We start from the raw sequence: 17,470 nt of genomic DNA, 5'->3' as shown, positions 1-17,470 counted from the left end.
TCCAAATCGGAATTCCACCGATTTGGCTAACTTCTCTCTCTTTCTTCCTATCTCTCAAGAATTGTCAAACATGGATGCTGTCTTTCACCCTTTCGCCTTTTCTTTTTCTCAGAAAGAATAAAGAACCAGCAGCCTTAGGTTGGAATATCTTCAGTCCCACTCTATGCTAAGTAAAATTTCAATCGAGTCTACTTCTGATGTATCCAGTTACCAATCGGTCTTCGATTTTTCGGATCGTTGAAGAACTGCAAGTCGTTTCACATATGGAAATTGGTGTATTAGCGGATCAGCTCATTACAAAGACAAGAATCTCAAATCGTGCTTCTAAATTTGTAACGATATGATGAAGAGTCAGTTCAACTCTTTCAATTATCTAAGCTTATCGTCCGCTATTGATCGATGTGCTAGTGAAATTCATTCATGTTGTGGCTTGCAGAATCACAGCAAATGAGGATGGTGCTCATCCCATTGGGATGAATGGAACCATGGGAGGGCAAATCGAGGATGATACTCGCCTCAAACTTCTAATAGGCACGATATGTTCTCTCTTTCATGCATTTTTTATCGACCCGGGTTTCATTTTGGAGGCCCTATATGAGCATATAGTTGAGAGCGAGTTGTTAGATCACTTGAGCTAAGCTAATTTCTGGAGTCTAATGCATTTGCGAGAAAACAAAGTATTAGTCCCTTTCTGGATAGGATATATCGCATATACAAGTTGCTATTTCAGTCGTGTCGTCCCATCTTAGCTAATTTAATTTATTTGTACGACTTTAATTGTGAATAATTTTTGTTAAAAAAAGTCCAAATTTTTATTTTGAATTGAAAGTGGATGAAGCACGCCCGTAATCAATGGAGGACTTTGCCTAGCAAAGAGAGTGCTAAATCTTTCGAATAGATTTGGTATTGTCTTTTAACGTTAACTGCCTATCTGTAGTCTTAACTAATTCTTGAGCTACTTTTGACATAAACAAAATGATTGGAAAAATAAAAACAGGAAAAACAAAAAGGAGCAAAATTTCACACAAATGCTCTATAAAGTACATCCAACTACTCATTGGGATTTGGTGAATAGGTTCAAAAGTTTCGGTTGGAGTATGGTATAATTCTTTTTTCTTTTTCTAAATGAGACTCGTAAGTCACACTAGCCAAACAAATGAGATGAGCATGTGAAATATAGAGGTAGAGAAAGTCCACAAATGAAAATCGAATATAGAACTGAGAAAATAGATCGAACATAGAACTTTTCTACCTAAATTGATGATTAGTGAAGGTGCACTAATAAATCTCTCTTTTGTTATAACTCTCGTTTATTAAAACCTACACAAAAGATGAACTTTTTTTTTTTCAGTCTTAAAACCATGGCACATTGGCTTAGTCAGGGCAACGAAATAAAGGGATAAGAGAGTCTTACTGGTAAATTAGAATTAAATTTGAGATCTCTTATTAGTTCCGATTCAAGGGACGAGTTACTGCAAAAGGTTCGTTTGCTTAGCACAAAACTCATTGACCTCGTAACGTTCATGGAATAAATGGTTCCCGTTGAGTTACTAAAGAAAGAGATCAACAAAATGATTGTAGAAATGGGGACCCTCTGATTTTGCAAATGATCATTAGGGCTTTTCAACTACTGAAGCAACCAAAAATAAAATAAAAATATTGCCGACACATTATGGTGTTCCGATCGGAAATTTTCTCGATATATCGTAATTGTAATTAGCAAAAGCTAACACTCAATCTCTTGGTATATTAAAAAATTGGTTGACGAAAATTTTGGAATCAATCAATGACACAATGATTGCGCTTAAGCCAAATATGTACATAAATACAAGCAAGTCTATATATATATATATATATATGTATTAGTGTGCATTAAGATATACAATACTTAGCTCTCAAAATGACTCGATTATATTAAATAAATTGATATCCACGAGAAGGTCAGCAACAGCTCAAAGAGATTTACAAAAAAAAAAAAGAATAATGTACATATTTACACATTTATATTTAGTTATCTCATTAATCGCTGCAGATTTTCTTATACACATAAGGGCTTTTTGGGGATAAAAGCATTAATTAATCCCATGCAAATTCTTTTATTTTTATTTTTAATGAGTATGCAAATTGCTTTTGTATACGTTACATACGGAGGGCCACAAATGGATCATGTCAAAGATATCGTGACACAAGGACATGAAAACTGTGTTGATGTTGAGGGTCGCTCGAACTGGACTGACCAATTTAGTCTCTCAATCAAAGGGCTGTTTCCTATTACCATTTTCGTGCCTCGGCAACGTGACATGATGTTAACATCATTGTGTCTAGCCGGATTTCGATATTCATATCATCGTGGTAATTATATCGTATGTTAAATGCACCCAAAATAATCATACACTGGCAACTGTGGTGAATGTTCGTATGAAATTACGATTTCCTTGACTTATTGTAAAAAAGAAAGAAAGAAAATATGTCTTAATTATTTTATTTTCCAGAATTTATTGTGTGAAGCACTGTGGACTAATAGGGCCCACTGAAGCCCATGGGCCAATAATGGCCCGTGATCTCAAATCGTTGAATTTTCAAAATGGTAGGGAACGAGGCATCTATGATATTTTTCCCGTTTTATTAGAGGCACGACCATGTGGAAATCTTACAGTCAAACATAAAAAGGAAAAGTGAAAAAAAAAGGAAGGGGACATAATAATACTGGCAATTACGAGAAAGGTGTTCAGCATGCCCTCGACTTATAACCATTAACTACCGTACTCGGTTCATTCTCGTCTGTCGAGCGTCTCACGCCCCATTAATTTCTTTCCCTACCACGTTTTGCACTGATAATCCTCCCATGTCATGAAAGAAAGAACAGGCAACGACCGAGTTATTAAAAGTATATAACTCGAGATATTCAAATAATTTGATGGGCCTATGTGTCTCCTTCCTTTTACACAGCATTAGTCTTTTCCATACAAAATGCAATTCTCCCTTTTATGTTCCCCAACAAATGCATATTTACAAGAGGAAATGTGTAAAGAAATGTATTGGGATGGCTAATACTTTATTGAGAGAAGTTGAAAATGACTACCACAATTATATGTCGTTTATCTAAGAATACGTAAAGATCCCTTTTTACCATTGGGTGGAGATTTATGCACGTTATTCATTTAAGTATTAGTGATTGAATCCAGCTTTTATCTCACCACATTGATGTGGCCTCCCATATTGTGGATCCTAGACATTATGTGCCTAGGCAAAAGCTTTTCTTCCAAACTAGTAGTGCAACTCCTTTATTGCGATGCCTACGAGCCACCGAATAGAAAGCTGTCCCTGTGTAGAAATTTGGTGGGTAACATGCACACAACCATATTAAAGCAATCGATAACTATTTTTATTATGTACAATAGAAAGGCTGAAAGTGAAGAATATATGTAATTTCAGTGAAAATGTGATGTTACACTGAAAATTCCTCTGGTACGATGAATCGATATTCGTAGTTTATAGGATACTCCATAACGATAAGGCTACTCGACTTAATTTGGGCTATAACTAATTATCACTTTCTCCATCTTGTTAGGGCTCAATGTTGTAAAGTGCAAAGCCCTAAAAGTTTGGCCAATTAGTAGAAATTTTTATTATTAAATAGATATATGTTACATTTGACCTAAGACAAAAGCTCACATGCACTGGGAGCCAAATGTGTCTGATCTCTTCAAGATTACACAAAGTGAGTTATTATGTGATGGCGAGACTATCATGCTTATATGGACCCCTATCATCACATGGAATCACATGCTCTTCTTAAAGCAAAAAGGAAAAAAAAAATTAGCCGTCAAATTTTCTCATCACACGTTCGTGCATTGCCAATGTCCTTTCCCTAGTGAAGTTTCACTACTAAGGCTTTTTTCGAAAAGGGAAATGAAACTTCAAATTTCCAATCGAGGGACCAATTGGTTCATCTCAATGAAGAAAGCTCATCATGACGACTGAGCACATGTGCTTGCTTGGCTCTAGTAGGAAGCCCAATCATCGAAATTTCTTGTCCCGTTTTCAAAATGTGAATTAATAGCGCAAAAATCTAATGTACATCTGGTTTTCTATTTTCGTGATAGAGCATAAATATCTTACGTTCTACGGACCTATAAGGTATAGCACACCAATTTACACATAAATTGATGATATATCTCTATCGTTATTTTTCATTCTTCATACTCATAAAATTTTAGTATTATGAAAGAAATTTCTTAATCGACTGTGGTTAAATTTCACTCCGAGTAGGAAAAGATCACATCCGATTGTAATCTGAAAAAATTCTATCCAGCATAGCTCCATGTATGCCCAAAACATTCTCTTCCACGATTTAAAAACTGCCACGTAAAATGAAAATGCAATCTCAGATTTTTCCGGCCCCTCTTAACATTTTCGTCAAAAAGAATTTCGTAAAACTTAAATTAGTGATAGCACTTCCATGGACTGTCTCCATCCTCACTTATCCTCTTGGAGGTCAATTTTCCCCTCACTATATGTTCTCTCGGATGCAGGTTCTTCTTCACTTATCCATGTATGTTACTTCGTATACACCGTACTCGTGGACATATGATGAATAAGATTCAGTACATAGACAGTTTTAACCCGAGAAACACTTGAACAGAGAAACTACTGCATGAAATATGTCTGCATAACCAAAGAGGTATTCCGAGAGTATGATATCCGACATCTGTTGTCTATTAATTCGCGTTCGAAATAGAAAAAAAAAAATCAACATCGAGAGGCGTTCGGCCAATGGACAAGAGGCTCTTGTCAAGATCCAAATGGGCCCAAAATGGATATGTTGGGGGGGTGCAACGCAAAATCAAAGGATCCCAAGTGGTGTCATGTTCTTTGCTGCATGTGCCCTCAATTGTCTGGTGTAATGCGAACACTTGCACATGAAAAAGTTGTTAGAAAGGAAGAAAACAAAACAAAAATCAACAATTAATTAATTAAATTAAAATGGTCCCCCTCCTAATTAAATTCTCAATGGGCCAGAGAGAGATGGGGGCCTATGGGCTTTTGTGTGAATTAAATGAGTGGAGCAGAGTGAAGCCTAAACAGATGATGAGGAGATAGCACTTCAATTGTTGGCCCAAGGAAGATGGTCAAGGTTGGAAATTTTTTTTGAGTGGGATGATATGGACATTTCATAGAAAACATTATCCATGTCATGGATCACCATTGATGTGGGAGATGATGCTATCAAATCGGGTCATTATTAGATGATCTTAAATCATGATTGATGCAGTGGGTTAAACCGATAGATTCCATCGATTAAGTAGGATCTCTGTCTCTTTCTTCTCGGTATAATTCATGTATCACGAGATTTTTTTGTGTAATTTGTCCAGCCCATTGAACTGAACACCGGATATGAACCCTCCAAAAAATCTAAGAGATTGATCACGTCACTGCTGAGCTTATAAGGTGTTCAATTGGGCAACGAAGTTGCTCTATTCCCTTTTTTCCTTTTGTTGACAATTCGATATCCATATCGCAAAAGAAATGATTATGTGTCCTCTGTTGTGGTTCTCTAGTGGCTGCAGAGCGGGGCTTCGTTATTGGCAGCAAGGCGAAATTGAACCTGATACCCGAATCCGATACCCGACCGATAAGTGTCTTTTCGGTAAAAGCAATGGCTAACACAGAAGGTTTGGTTGAGAGTGAAGAGTGGCTGGTTTCGGAAAATTTCTTCCTTATCATTCATTACATTTCTAACTTTTCATGCAATACCAAAAATGGTTTTTCTTCCTTCTTCACAAAGATGAACATTTTTTACATTAACACTCCAAAACAGGAAAATATTACAGAAGGAGCTGAGGCATGCACCAACAAGAGCATTTATTAAAGCTCAACAAGTTAGGAGGCAGCAGGACAACCTCTGCAGCATAAACCGAACAAAAGCAAGTTGTTCCATCGGCGAGTGAGATTCCATTGAATGGGGGCCCTTGTCCCAGCAGGTGATGTTTCTGAGCAGTACAATATCAGAAGCTAAGCACCAAACAGTGCAACCATCAACCATGCGGCTTCAACCTTTCAGTTAGGCAGTCTCGAGTCCACATTGACGAATCGTTAAATCGGTTAGCTATGTGGTCCCTTGTATCTGAGATTCCGGGCTTGAGGCGTGGATGCCTCACTGGCGCAATGATCTAAGAAAGCATCGAGCATGGTTATTTTTCTCCGACCAAACCAAAGAAAAGCTAAAGAGAGAGGTGAAAGCACCTACGTGATATCAACTCAGCCATGGACCATCCTCTCTGAGTACTATCGCCTTATTCAGAATTGCCTACCAACTTTAAACCATAAAAGCGGTTATTAATACATTTTAACTTCGACTCATCGATACAAAATACCGATCGGATGGTCTCTGGTAATAAATAACAAATCGTGCATTAACTTACTATGGTTGGAACTTTCAGAGCAAGGCAGTGATCATTCCAAGTCTTCATTAACAACGCTTGACCCACATCATTTTAAGAGAGTTTCCGGAAAGTACGTAAAAGAAATGGGTCGAAGCCATAGCTTATTGAAACTGGTGAGCAGTGACATACAATACAGTGAGATATTGCGTGATTTTATTCATTCGCATGCCTATATTGTTAAGATCTAACTTCATAGACGAAAACCTACAGGATCTGAACCACGACGGGCTGCACTAAGAACTTAGCAGACGAACAAGGCCCAGCCCATCATAGCAGCAGTCACATGCATTGCAGCAAACAGATGAAATTTCCAAATCCAAGCAATCCATATATTAGCATTTCAAGCATAAGGTTTCGCAGCAAAATAATTTCTATACAAATACAATGCCGAGACCAGAAGTCAGATTCTCGTGTCTACAAGAATTTTGATATCGACTGGGCTTAAAACCAACTAGATCCAATGAGGAAAAAAGGAGGACAATAATCCGAAGGTTTCAGCCAACTGGTTTTCTACATATCTACAAACTTTCACAACTTCCAGGAGATGGGCACACTGCTACCTTCGGGGTCGCAGACTGACCGACCGAGCTTCCGGCCCAGAAGGGTGAAGAAGAAGAACATGGCCCGCTTCTCTTCACCTTACCAGGGAATTCCTTGCTCAAAGAGGCGCCCTTGAGAGAGAGGTTCTTCTTCAGACGATTCCTATTTAGCAACACCATGGAATTTCGAGGAGGCGCATGAAAAGCTCCTTCTACGCAATCCCTGACCTGCCCACAACCCCAAGGCCTTGATGGGCCTTCCTCTGAGAAGGTTCTCAGCCTTGGAAAATTACTCCTTAATCGGGAATATATTCTACGCTCCGGAGAGTTGTAATCCTCCATTTTGGCACATATTGGACAAGGAGGGTCACTTTTGTGCATTTTGGAGGTGGTCTGCTCCAAACACTCCGCATGGAAAACATGGTGGCATGAAAGAACTCCCGCCACAGGTAGGTCTCCACTCCTCACAATCCGACGGGAGCTCCAAGGTGATCTCTGCATGAGGAACCTCCCGCACAATCCACATCTCTGATCATTAGATGAGCTGCGCGACCCATCACACAATTCAGATTCCAAAGGCTCTGAAGCATCGGTGAAACTCAAGTCAACACTGCTGCTGGCACTACTCAATCGATGATCAATGTCTGAAGCATCTCGTGCAGGGCTTTGAATGGGGAGGGATAGTGGGTGGACTGGTTTGGAGACAAAGAACCGGCGGCCCGAGCTGTTCCGTTGGGTGGGAAAGCGGAACCTTGATCCAAACTCTGACTCACTACTGTCTGAACGGGACGAACTGGAAGCCAAGCTGTCTCTGTTTGCTGGGGATTCCTGGAGGAAAAAGAAAATCATTACGAGTTACAAGAAAATCGAATCACAGTGCCTGAATGAATTCAATGCTGGTAGAGAAACCAGAGGAAAGTACCTCAAAAGCAGGTTCAAAGGACAATGACCTTGAAGCTGGATCTACAAGGGAAAAGACATAATAAAGTCAGATAAGGAAATGCAACGACATTAAATCATGCGATCCAGCAAAATATAGAAAAAGAACAATCCGACTAAGCATATCTATCGTCGGAAGTAGAGAAAGAAAGCAAGTGGAAGAAGAAAAAAGAGGAATCCACTATGCAAAACCAGATTATTTTTTTTTAAAAGAAGGAAGCTCGTGCATTGTTAAAACTGCTTGAGTCTGACATTAACATGCTTCATGAAGCTATACGGAACAAATAATGACCCATGGAGCTGAAAATTGAATGCTCGAAGGAGATGGCAACGATGATATAGAAGATTAGAAGCCAAATCAAAATTTCCCATGGTCACCACATGCTCGCAAACATAGCATGTTGGAGCTAAACGAGACTAAGTCTCTCTCACATATATACACATTTTTCAATAGAAACTGGTGACGAAAGATGTCATGGTATTTGGAGGCAGGCCTGTAGGTTGGTATGGGATCAAGATCCCAGAGACACAGACCCGTACTATGATACCATTTACAAGTTACTTTTGGGCTACTATGGTTAGGAATCCCACAGAAAACCTGCAAGAATCACAGGGTCATGAATTCAGACCCTGCCGTTTCCATTAAGCCCTCTCACAGGAAGACCTGTCTTAGAACAATCATTTAAATGACCCATCTGTCTTTGACACACATTTTTCAACAAAAACAGGAGAGGAAAGATGTCATGGTATTTGGAGGCAGGCCTGTAGGTTTGGGTGGGACTTTGGAGGATGAACAATAGATCAGCTACCAAGATCCCAGACACAGGCCCGTACTATGATACCATTTCTAAGTTACTTTTGGGCTATTATGGTTAGGGATCCCACAGAAAACCTGCAGGAAATACAAGGCAATATTTTCAAACCCTGCCATTCCATTAAGCCCTCTCAAAGGAAGATCTGTCTTACAGACCTAAATGATCCATCTGAGCAATAATTGGGGTAAGATGATATATATCACAGACCACTAAAACTGAATACATCTCACAAGCTACACATGAGAGAGAGATGCCAACTCTCTCCAACATGAAATGAAGTTTTAAACTGCTGGGTGCTGACACACCTATGAATTGGAAAAAAGCAGAAACTACAGTTTGATATTCTAGAGCTTACAGCAAAATATGTTGCAGGTTTGAATAGAATAGTCTCTTAAATAATTCCTAAGGAATATTGCCAAAATCTATCAAATTATAGTAAGTAATGTAAAGCCAATTTAGCAAGCTTGGTCTATGACCATGTAGCGGTTAAGATTTGATTAGCTATAAAAAGTTATAATAAGATGGAGCTGTGAAGTTATAATAAGATGGAGCTGTGCTAGGTAAAAACCTCATACTACATGTAAACGATCCAGGAAAAATACTGGGCAAACGAGAATATTTCTAATGCACGATGTCTGTACAAAATAAAAGCTTAAACTGCTTCCACTCTATCTAGATGAAGTTGCAAATCAAAAAGCAAATGAACAAAGCAAACAAATTATTAGTTGGGGATAAAAGCATGAATACTCTTGTGTATTGATCCAGATAGAAGTCCGAAACAGTTCATTTCCATTTGCTTTAAGGTCGCAAAGCCATGAATATAACTACTGTCATCAGCTGAAAGTAGTAAGTGTTGCAGAAGAATGCCTCATGATTTGTACATGCACATGCAGGGGAACATGAATTATGACCTTCAACTCTCAGAATTGAAAAATCCAAAAGAACACTACCAGACTAAAGAACCCAATTGCACAAGTAATATCATTTCCATAAAATTGATTATTTCTGATAATGGCATCATCAACCGTCTCACCTCTCCTCCTAGTGCTTCCATTGTTGTGAACACTGATTTCCTGAATAGCTGGAGGAGTCCATTGAGGAGCTTGTGAGAAGTCGGACCCGACATCGGAGACAGAATGTTGATGGTTAAAAAAATGGTTGCCTCTAACCCATCTCCGACTGTCTTTACTGTTTGATGAAGCAGACGATCCATAAAGCTGATCAGCATCATTCAGACCATGTGGCAGACCTTCAAATTGGATATGGAAATCCCATCTCGAGGGAGGTGGTGAGTAACTTGTGTTAGTCCGCCAGTAAGGCTCCTGCTGTCCCACAGACCAGTCTCCACTGGCTTCATTAGACTCATGTGGCCTTGCAGCCACACAACAAAGCGACCCCGTCTTAGCTATTTTCTTGAGAACTCCAAGAAATGGAATTTCTTAGCTTTCAAATCATCGCAGCCTCATAAATTACGTTACTTTCTGAGACATCAGTCACGAGGACTTCATCCTGACGACTCAACTGCAATCAACATCTCTTTGCCAGTAAACAGGGATTCAAAAATCCAATATCCATATCTTCACACAACAATCACATTGCCTCTTCTTTCCGTAAAGAGCAGACATCCTTGAGAGGATAACACATCCCTGCACTTCCCTTCGCAAAACACAAGGTAAAATATCAGGTGCGCTCCCCGAGTGGTTGAAGTTTCTTCAGGAACTGGCCAAACAAACAAAGTATGGTCAACATTAGAGAGGAAACAGAGAGACAGACATATAAATGTAATCAGAGAAATAATCAATCTACATCCTACAGCTTGAAAAAACACACAGAACACTCACGAGGATGTTGACGAGCCTCTCGAAATGGTTTTGACCTTAAAATCACATCACATCAGACTCTAAAGCAAGCACATTTGCATATCTTCTCTCTACCCCGATACACTTACACGCTGTTTCTTCAAGGAAAGATACTACCAGAAAGAAATCGAGAACTGGAAGCTCATAGTTCGATGCATTAACTTGCAAAGTGAACTCAATCAGAGAAATGTACAATAAGAACCCATGGAAACGATTAACCCATTTCGAAATGGCGATGCCCAAGATATCAAAAACCCATTTTGAGAGAACAAGTGAAGCAGATTGACATGTACGAGCTGGAAATGAGTAAAACCCCAAAAGATTTGAACGGAAATGACTGAAGTGAAGATGCATACTCGGACACAGAGAGAGAGAGAGAGAGAGAGAGAGAGAGAAGGGAGAAGGAGTTAACTGCTCACCGCGAAATCTGCTCAGGCGTCGACGGGGGAAGAAGGGACACGAGCCTATGCAAACAAGCTCTGGAGGGGCGACTGGTTATGGAGGCTATGAAGAAGGGAAGCTCCGATCACGGGATAAAACCCTAATATAGCGGAAGAAAGAGAAGTGCCTGGGCGGGGCTCATTTTCTTCTGAGGCCCTCAAATTTCTTCCTAATTGCGTTAATTTCCATATAGCTAATTATTAATTATTATTTTGCCATTTCCTTTTCCTATATTTTTAGAAAAATAATTGAGCACTTTCTTTTTCAATAATTTCCATTTCATTCGCCACAATGTCATAAATGCTTAAGCAAATTATCTTGTGAAAAGAAAAGGAGAATTTCGTTACATAAGCTTACTATGAAATCAACTTATAGTCAAAGGAGAATATTGAACATACTTTTACATATAACATAAAATCCTACAAAGTAAAACATGAAGTGAAACATTAATTTCATGATTATATGTCAGTAATGAGTAATATTCCACTTCTTAATAAAAGGAAAATAAACATTTCAATTGCATAAATATTTAAAAATTGAACATATTTTTAATTATAAAGAAGACTTATGGGTCTTAAAAAAATGTTAAAAGTCTCATTAGTAAGAATCGAATTTAAAATTTTTTTCGTTTTGTTCGAAAATAATAATTTTACTACACTCCATTATACTCTATTCTTCCATCAATTCAACAAAAAAAATCTTTGTTTTTTTATTTTTTTTCTCCAATTTAATAATAAATTCTTTCGCATACTTTTTCTTATCATTATTACAAGTAATTTTTTAATACTAAATTTTCCAACTATTAATTATTATTTTTTTATATTTTTCTCTAATTTGATAATAAATTTTCTCACGTATTTTTTTCATAACAATTATTACAGGTAATTTTTTAATAATAAATCCTCCAACTATTTTGTCTTCATTTGATAAAGTGGAGTAGAGTTATACGACCACTTAATCCGAGGCAAGAACATGTGTAACCAAAACTACAACCCCTTCAATATTTTTTTTCGGTAGAAAAAAATGAGAAACATCACTCTCGCAATTTCGGGAATCGAGCATTAAAAGTTATTTTTCCTCCTAGCTAGTGCGCTTCCCGGAGCTCGAATTTATATTCTCATTCATTCGAGGTCAGAGCTACTTATCATTCGATCAACACTTTGTTGATACATCCTTTCAGCATTTAATTTTATGTAATTGAAAATTATATAAAAAAAACCTACTATAAATTTTAAAGTTTATTGAGGAAAAGAATCCATTATGAAATATATATATATATATATCTGTTGAGGGGCATGGAATAATATCTCGGTGCCCAATGTATCATTTGATTGCATAGAACTAATATGGCCATTAAACCCTAATAATGTGCACTTATTATTTCTTAATTTTTGTTGAACTCTGACCGAACCACCGGGAATTGTCTGTCTTTCCGGCAGCAAATTAATGGATGCTTTTGCACCGCCGATGGCATTATTAGATAGCTTGGCTGTATTAGTTAAGGCAATAATGTAAAAGTTTATTGATTAGGTTTTGGCTTCGCATTTAATAAATTAGCTTCCCTTAATTAATTAGTGCCCCACCTCGTTGAAAACCAAACCCTAGGGGCTATTTGATTAGATCCGGCCTCTTAAATAAAGTGATTAATTCTATTCAAAATCTTCCTAATATTGCTCACGTGTAACAATGAATGCCACTGGATATTTATGAAGAGTAAAATTTATTTAATATAAATTAAGCCAAAGTACCCTAGCAAAGGAAGAAACGGGAGGACAGCGAGTGCACTTTTGTCGTAGTCACATCCTAAACACTCTTTACATATACATATAGATTTCGATTAGAAATTAAGATTCGAGTAGACAGTGTGCGTGAGGTCGGTAAGTTTCAGTTGATTAATGTATCCCATTCTCGTCCGACAGGATGGGCTTAAACTGAACGAATTCGTACCACGAGTGTAGAGATGAGACAATCCCTAGAAAATGGAATTGGGCCCAATACATTAACGTAGCTAGAGAATCATCGGGCCGTGACCGGGCCCTATGCACCACGTATCACCGTCACCGATAGATTATCTACATCCTAATATGAATGGCACCGTGTATGGGATGAGGCGAGTCGAGCTTTTTGCTCGACAGGCCGCCGGTCGCATACCCAGTTCAGCCGCATCTCATTATGATCACAACAACATTTCTAATCACGAGGGAGATTCGTATTGATATTACATGTCAATCCTCCTGGAAGGTCATGAGAACTAATCCACACGAATGTGTATTAATTGGACTTGTTGTAATGTAATTATAGACCGGTCCAAACTCCAGAACTCTAAAGTAACAAGTGACAAGTAGCTAGATCGAGACGATCAGGACATAATTATCACTTAATGTAGAGAAAAGAAACTAAACGGATCCGGATATAATCAGTAGATTTGTTGAGTGAGAAAAATATATATCCCATGGTTCAAAAGATTTTACGTTACATGGATGAATCACCTCTCTTCCATCGAGCTCTAATCGACGGAAAAAGATATGTACTGAGTATATTTTATTGTTTCGGTCGAATGCCCTGGGGATTTCGTGTCTTTCCTTCGATCCATGGATGGTCAGGACAGTCGAGGCTCCAAGTTTAATTAACCTCTATTCTTTGATGATTAGGGGGCAAAACCACCTCTCAATTGTAATTTATGGTGCCACTCTAACGGTTTTTCCATCCCTAAAAAGGAGAGGAAAAGCAAGAAAAAAAGAAGAAGAATAGATTATAAATGTTTCCCAATATCGATCTGTTGACCTCCAAATGGTGAACGAGAGAAGTCAAACATTTTCTCAACCTCGTCCAAGTCAAAGCTGTCGGGTATAACGTTTGACCACGCCCTATCATTTCTGTTTTCTGGTAATGCACCAAAGTCTCTTGGCAGTAGTGGGAGCCTCTCTTCCCCCATCCAAAAATCGACCCTTTTTGACTCCAGTAAATTAGGTCTGGTATTTGATAACCACGAAATACGTCGGGAGTAATAATATAAAAAAAAAAAAAATCTAAGAAGCTGATCTTTTTATCGTCTTCTTTGTAAGTAACCGAATATTTCAGACAGAAAAAGTTGTATATCGAAAATGAATGCATGCAAATTGTGCTAGCTAGCTAGAGCACATCAATGAGGAAGTTGGCAATCAGAATCACGATTGGCTCTAGAATGTTTTTCTCGATCGTGAGTGAAGATTGGCTCGAGTTGATTTACCAGAAAACAAGCTGCAACTTTTGGATCTTCGGGAGAGAACTAAATCGTGTACTTCCGTGATCCATGCCGTCTCACAGTGATAGTAATTCCTCGATAATAATAATCTAGCCAAGAGGCCCTACTATTCTCCAAATCGCACAAAATAATATTCCTTCTCGTGTTGAATAGGAGCTGAGACGATAAGAGGACCCATCAGAGAAGCTCATTTTTCTTCTTGTGACTGATTCAAGTTCTTAAGAAAATCGAGACATATCCAGTACGCATGAAATATAAAAAGTTGGCATTTCTCCAATGATGTATGAAGAGATGCCTTCATGAGCTGATTGCAAGGATCGAGTGATCACATTCTGCTCATATCCATATTTTCATGTTTTTCCTCCTTTGATATCATAATAAATTAGAAATATTATTTCAACTGAAAAAAGAAGAAGATATTACCACTGGATTTATAATAGCTTGAGCTTTAAATTTAAAAGCTGGAATTAATAAATTATAGTATGAAATATCTTATAAACTATTGAATTCTTTATACATATTGCGGTATTGGACAACAATTTTCAGTGGGATTGTGCATGATTATTTTATCGTCGGAGTTGGATGAGATCCCATAAACAGTCGATTCCAAATATTCTGAACACGGCCAGGGAAGGCAGGATCCTACTGATTAGTAATCCCCCGGATCCCTTCCTTAATTTGCTTTAAAAGGATGAGCCGGTCAATCAGACGGCGCCACGTGCCACGATTACACCAGCAAAGACAAGCCACTTGAGATTAACGAAAACCTAATCCCCACTTTGGACGTTCCCAATTGGTCCATGCAGTCGGGGGAAATTCCAATTTTGCTTATGTCCCCTAATCTGTATAAATGCCACCATTCTCCCTCAACATTACATCCATCCATCCGTCCGCTTAGCCCAAAGCTAAAAATCAGCTTAGCTCAAGCCTATTAAGCAATCAACCAGACTAAAGAGTTTCAAAGCTTAATTTGAAAGAATGATGAAGGACGGATCATCAGTTGAAGATGGCCAATCGCCAAAGGCCGACGCCCCTGACCACAAGGTGAACCGAGGCCTCTCAATAGCTGACTTGGTCATGCGTGCGTTCGCGGCGCTTGGGACGCTAGCAAGCGGAGTAACCATGGGAACGACCAACCAGACTCTCCCGTTTTTCACCCAGTTCATGCAGTTCAGCAGAGCAACGTACAATGATCTTCCAACGTTCACGTGAGTCTCATTTCTTCTTTGCTAGTTGATTTTGTTTGCATGAAAAAAAGATCGATAGAGAACTCATGGTTTTTATTCATGATCTGTGCAACAAACAGGTTCTTCGTGATTGCAAACGGCATCGTGTGTGCCTATCTGGTTCTTTCTCTCCTGCTGTCCATCTTTCATGTTATAAGAAGTGCAGCTGTTATCACCAGGGTCGTCTTGATCGTCTTCGACACGGTAATAACAAATATTCTGTATTTACTGACTTATTGGATCGTCTATGAAGTGTTATTTTCTTTACTCTTCATTTCATATTTCATTTTAATGTCATGAAGGTCATGATGGCTCTCCTGATGGCTGGGGCTTCGGCGGCAGCAGCCATTGTGTACCTGGCGCACAAGGGCAACACAAAGGTCAACTGGTTCGCAATCTGCCAGCAGTACGACTCCTTCTGCGGGCGGATCTCGGGCTCCTTGGTGGGCTCCTACTTCGCCACCATCGGCCTCATCATGCTAATCATCCTCTCTGCCGTAGCAATATCTCGAAGCTGAAAGCATTTCCTGCACGCAACTCCGTGCCCCTGAATTTTCCATTACTTAAGTTCGTTTCAGTTTTGTTTGTCCCCTGAAATTAATTTGGTTTGTTTAGTTCATGAGTTTTACAGTGTCCATAAGCCGTGTTCGATCTGATCATGTACTTATCGTGTAGGACTGTTTGTACCATGAAAATTCTTCGTTTATATTCTATCCTAAATCATTATACATCTCCAATTCAAAGGATCAACGACACCACACATCACAATTTTAAGAGAGAAAAAGATCAATGCTGTTACTATTTAACTGATTCTGCCAATTGGTTTCAACCGGTTCATTCGAAATGAAATCATCATAAAGGAACTGCCGATCAATCAGATGTCTCAGCGCTTCTTCGCGAGGACTCGAACGTTGCCTCCCACAATGGCCCCATCTTGAGCTCTCGAACAGTTTCATATATCGATGGCAACCTTGAGACTAAGCCAACATTGCCACGAGATCGTCTATGGATTTCAATGTCTTCTCATAGTACATGTACGACTCATACACTTTAGGAGTGCGCACATAGTAGTCGAGCTGCAAAGAGCAAATAATTCACGTCAAAAAAGTATAATCATCAAGGAATCTCCCTGCACTTCTCTTCCAAATTAAAACGAAATTTGATCTATGTACTGCACTAAACAAACGCGATACCGATCGGTATCGATCGGTATCGCAGGACTACCTTAGTACGGTATGTCGATGGGCGCATTCTATACTACCGAATATTTAATATTGCATTTCGTGATGTTCAAAAATGAAAGGTGATATGTCATGATATCATTCCGTTTGACCGTTAAAATGGCACTAATGCAGCAGCCGAGGGGTAAAAACTGAAATTGCAGAAATTACGGGGTTCATTGTGAAATTTCGAGTAACTAAGAGGGCGGGCTGACTTAGCAAACTACCTCGGACATGTTATCAACCAACTCGTTGGCTTTATTGACATAGGCTTTCCGGCGGCCCTCCGGCAAGGTGGTGGCGGCGTTCTTCAGATCCTGAGAGAGGTACGCCGACTTCTCCCGTATGTAGAATATGATGTACCTCCAAGCCATCGCGTCCAGCATGTCCCTAAGGCTGTGCAGCCCCTCCGCCGTCTGCCGGATCCTCGCCACCGCCTCCTCCGGCGACAGACCCGGCTGGAAGAACCGCTCCAGCAGGAACGAGCGCGTGCCCCAGCTCTCCGCCAGCGCTTGCGGGGCGCCCTGAACCTGGAACCCCGCCGCTAGCGAGGTCGTCGCTACGAATGCCGACAGCATCCTGCGGCGGCTAGTGGCGTTCTCTGAGGCCGGAAGGCACGCCCGGACCGCCGGGCCGCGGTGGGGAGTGATCTGGGCTTGGAGCAGAGCAGTGGACGGAGTAAAGCTGCTCATTCTTTTTCTGTCTTTTCGAGTTCTTTTTTCGGATAATACAAAAATATTT

The 17,470-nt window shown here is 39.4% G+C and overlaps 3 protein-coding genes and 1 long non-coding RNA gene across 4 annotated transcripts; 2 read left to right on the top strand and 2 right to left on the bottom strand.

Annotated features, from left to right (window-relative positions):
• LOC116211789 lies at nucleotides 1–822 on the top strand. Its single transcript, XR_004157748.1, has 2 exons — nucleotides 1–350; nucleotides 437–822. It is a non-coding gene; the product is annotated as an uncharacterized LOC116211789 (long non-coding RNA).
• A 5,928-nt stretch (nucleotides 823–6,750) lies between these two features.
• On the bottom strand, nucleotides 6,751–10,744 carry LOC116212249. Its single transcript, XM_031546816.1, has 5 exons — nucleotides 10,716–10,744; nucleotides 10,581–10,615; nucleotides 9,773–10,177; nucleotides 7,908–7,948; nucleotides 6,751–7,813 (listed from the first exon to the last, which is right to left on the bottom strand). The coding sequence occupies exons 1-5, from the start codon at nucleotides 10,742–10,744 to the stop codon at nucleotides 6,965–6,967; spliced, it is 1,359 nt and encodes a 452-aa protein (XP_031402676.1). The 3' UTR covers nucleotides 6,751–6,964.
• Nucleotides 10,745–15,169: 4,425 nt separating this feature from the next.
• LOC116210654 (casparian strip membrane protein 1-like) lies at nucleotides 15,170–16,215 on the top strand. Its single transcript, XM_031544617.1, has 3 exons — nucleotides 15,170–15,491; nucleotides 15,590–15,713; nucleotides 15,812–16,215. The coding sequence occupies exons 1-3, from the start codon at nucleotides 15,262–15,264 to the stop codon at nucleotides 16,025–16,027; spliced, it is 570 nt and encodes a 189-aa protein (XP_031400477.1). The 5' UTR covers nucleotides 15,170–15,261; the 3' UTR covers nucleotides 16,028–16,215.
• A 62-nt stretch (nucleotides 16,216–16,277) lies between these two features.
• Nucleotides 16,278–17,461, bottom strand: LOC116210655 (photosynthetic NDH subunit of lumenal location 2, chloroplastic). Its single transcript, XM_031544618.1, has 2 exons — nucleotides 16,957–17,461; nucleotides 16,278–16,585 (listed from the first exon to the last, which is right to left on the bottom strand). Exons 1-2 carry the CDS (start codon nucleotides 17,419–17,421, stop codon nucleotides 16,487–16,489), a joined length of 564 nt encoding a protein of 187 aa, XP_031400478.1. The 5' UTR covers nucleotides 17,422–17,461; the 3' UTR covers nucleotides 16,278–16,486.
• Between the last annotated feature and the right edge of the window lie 9 nt (nucleotides 17,462–17,470).

The sequence above is a fragment of the Punica granatum genome, chromosome 6 (genome assembly GCF_007655135.1).
Source record: "Punica granatum isolate Tunisia-2019 chromosome 6, ASM765513v2, whole genome shotgun sequence".
Lineage (NCBI taxonomy): Eukaryota > Viridiplantae > Streptophyta > Magnoliopsida > Myrtales > Lythraceae > Punica > Punica granatum.
The sequence above is the reverse complement of the archived record's forward strand: the minus strand, read 5'-3'. Positions and strand labels throughout refer to the sequence as shown.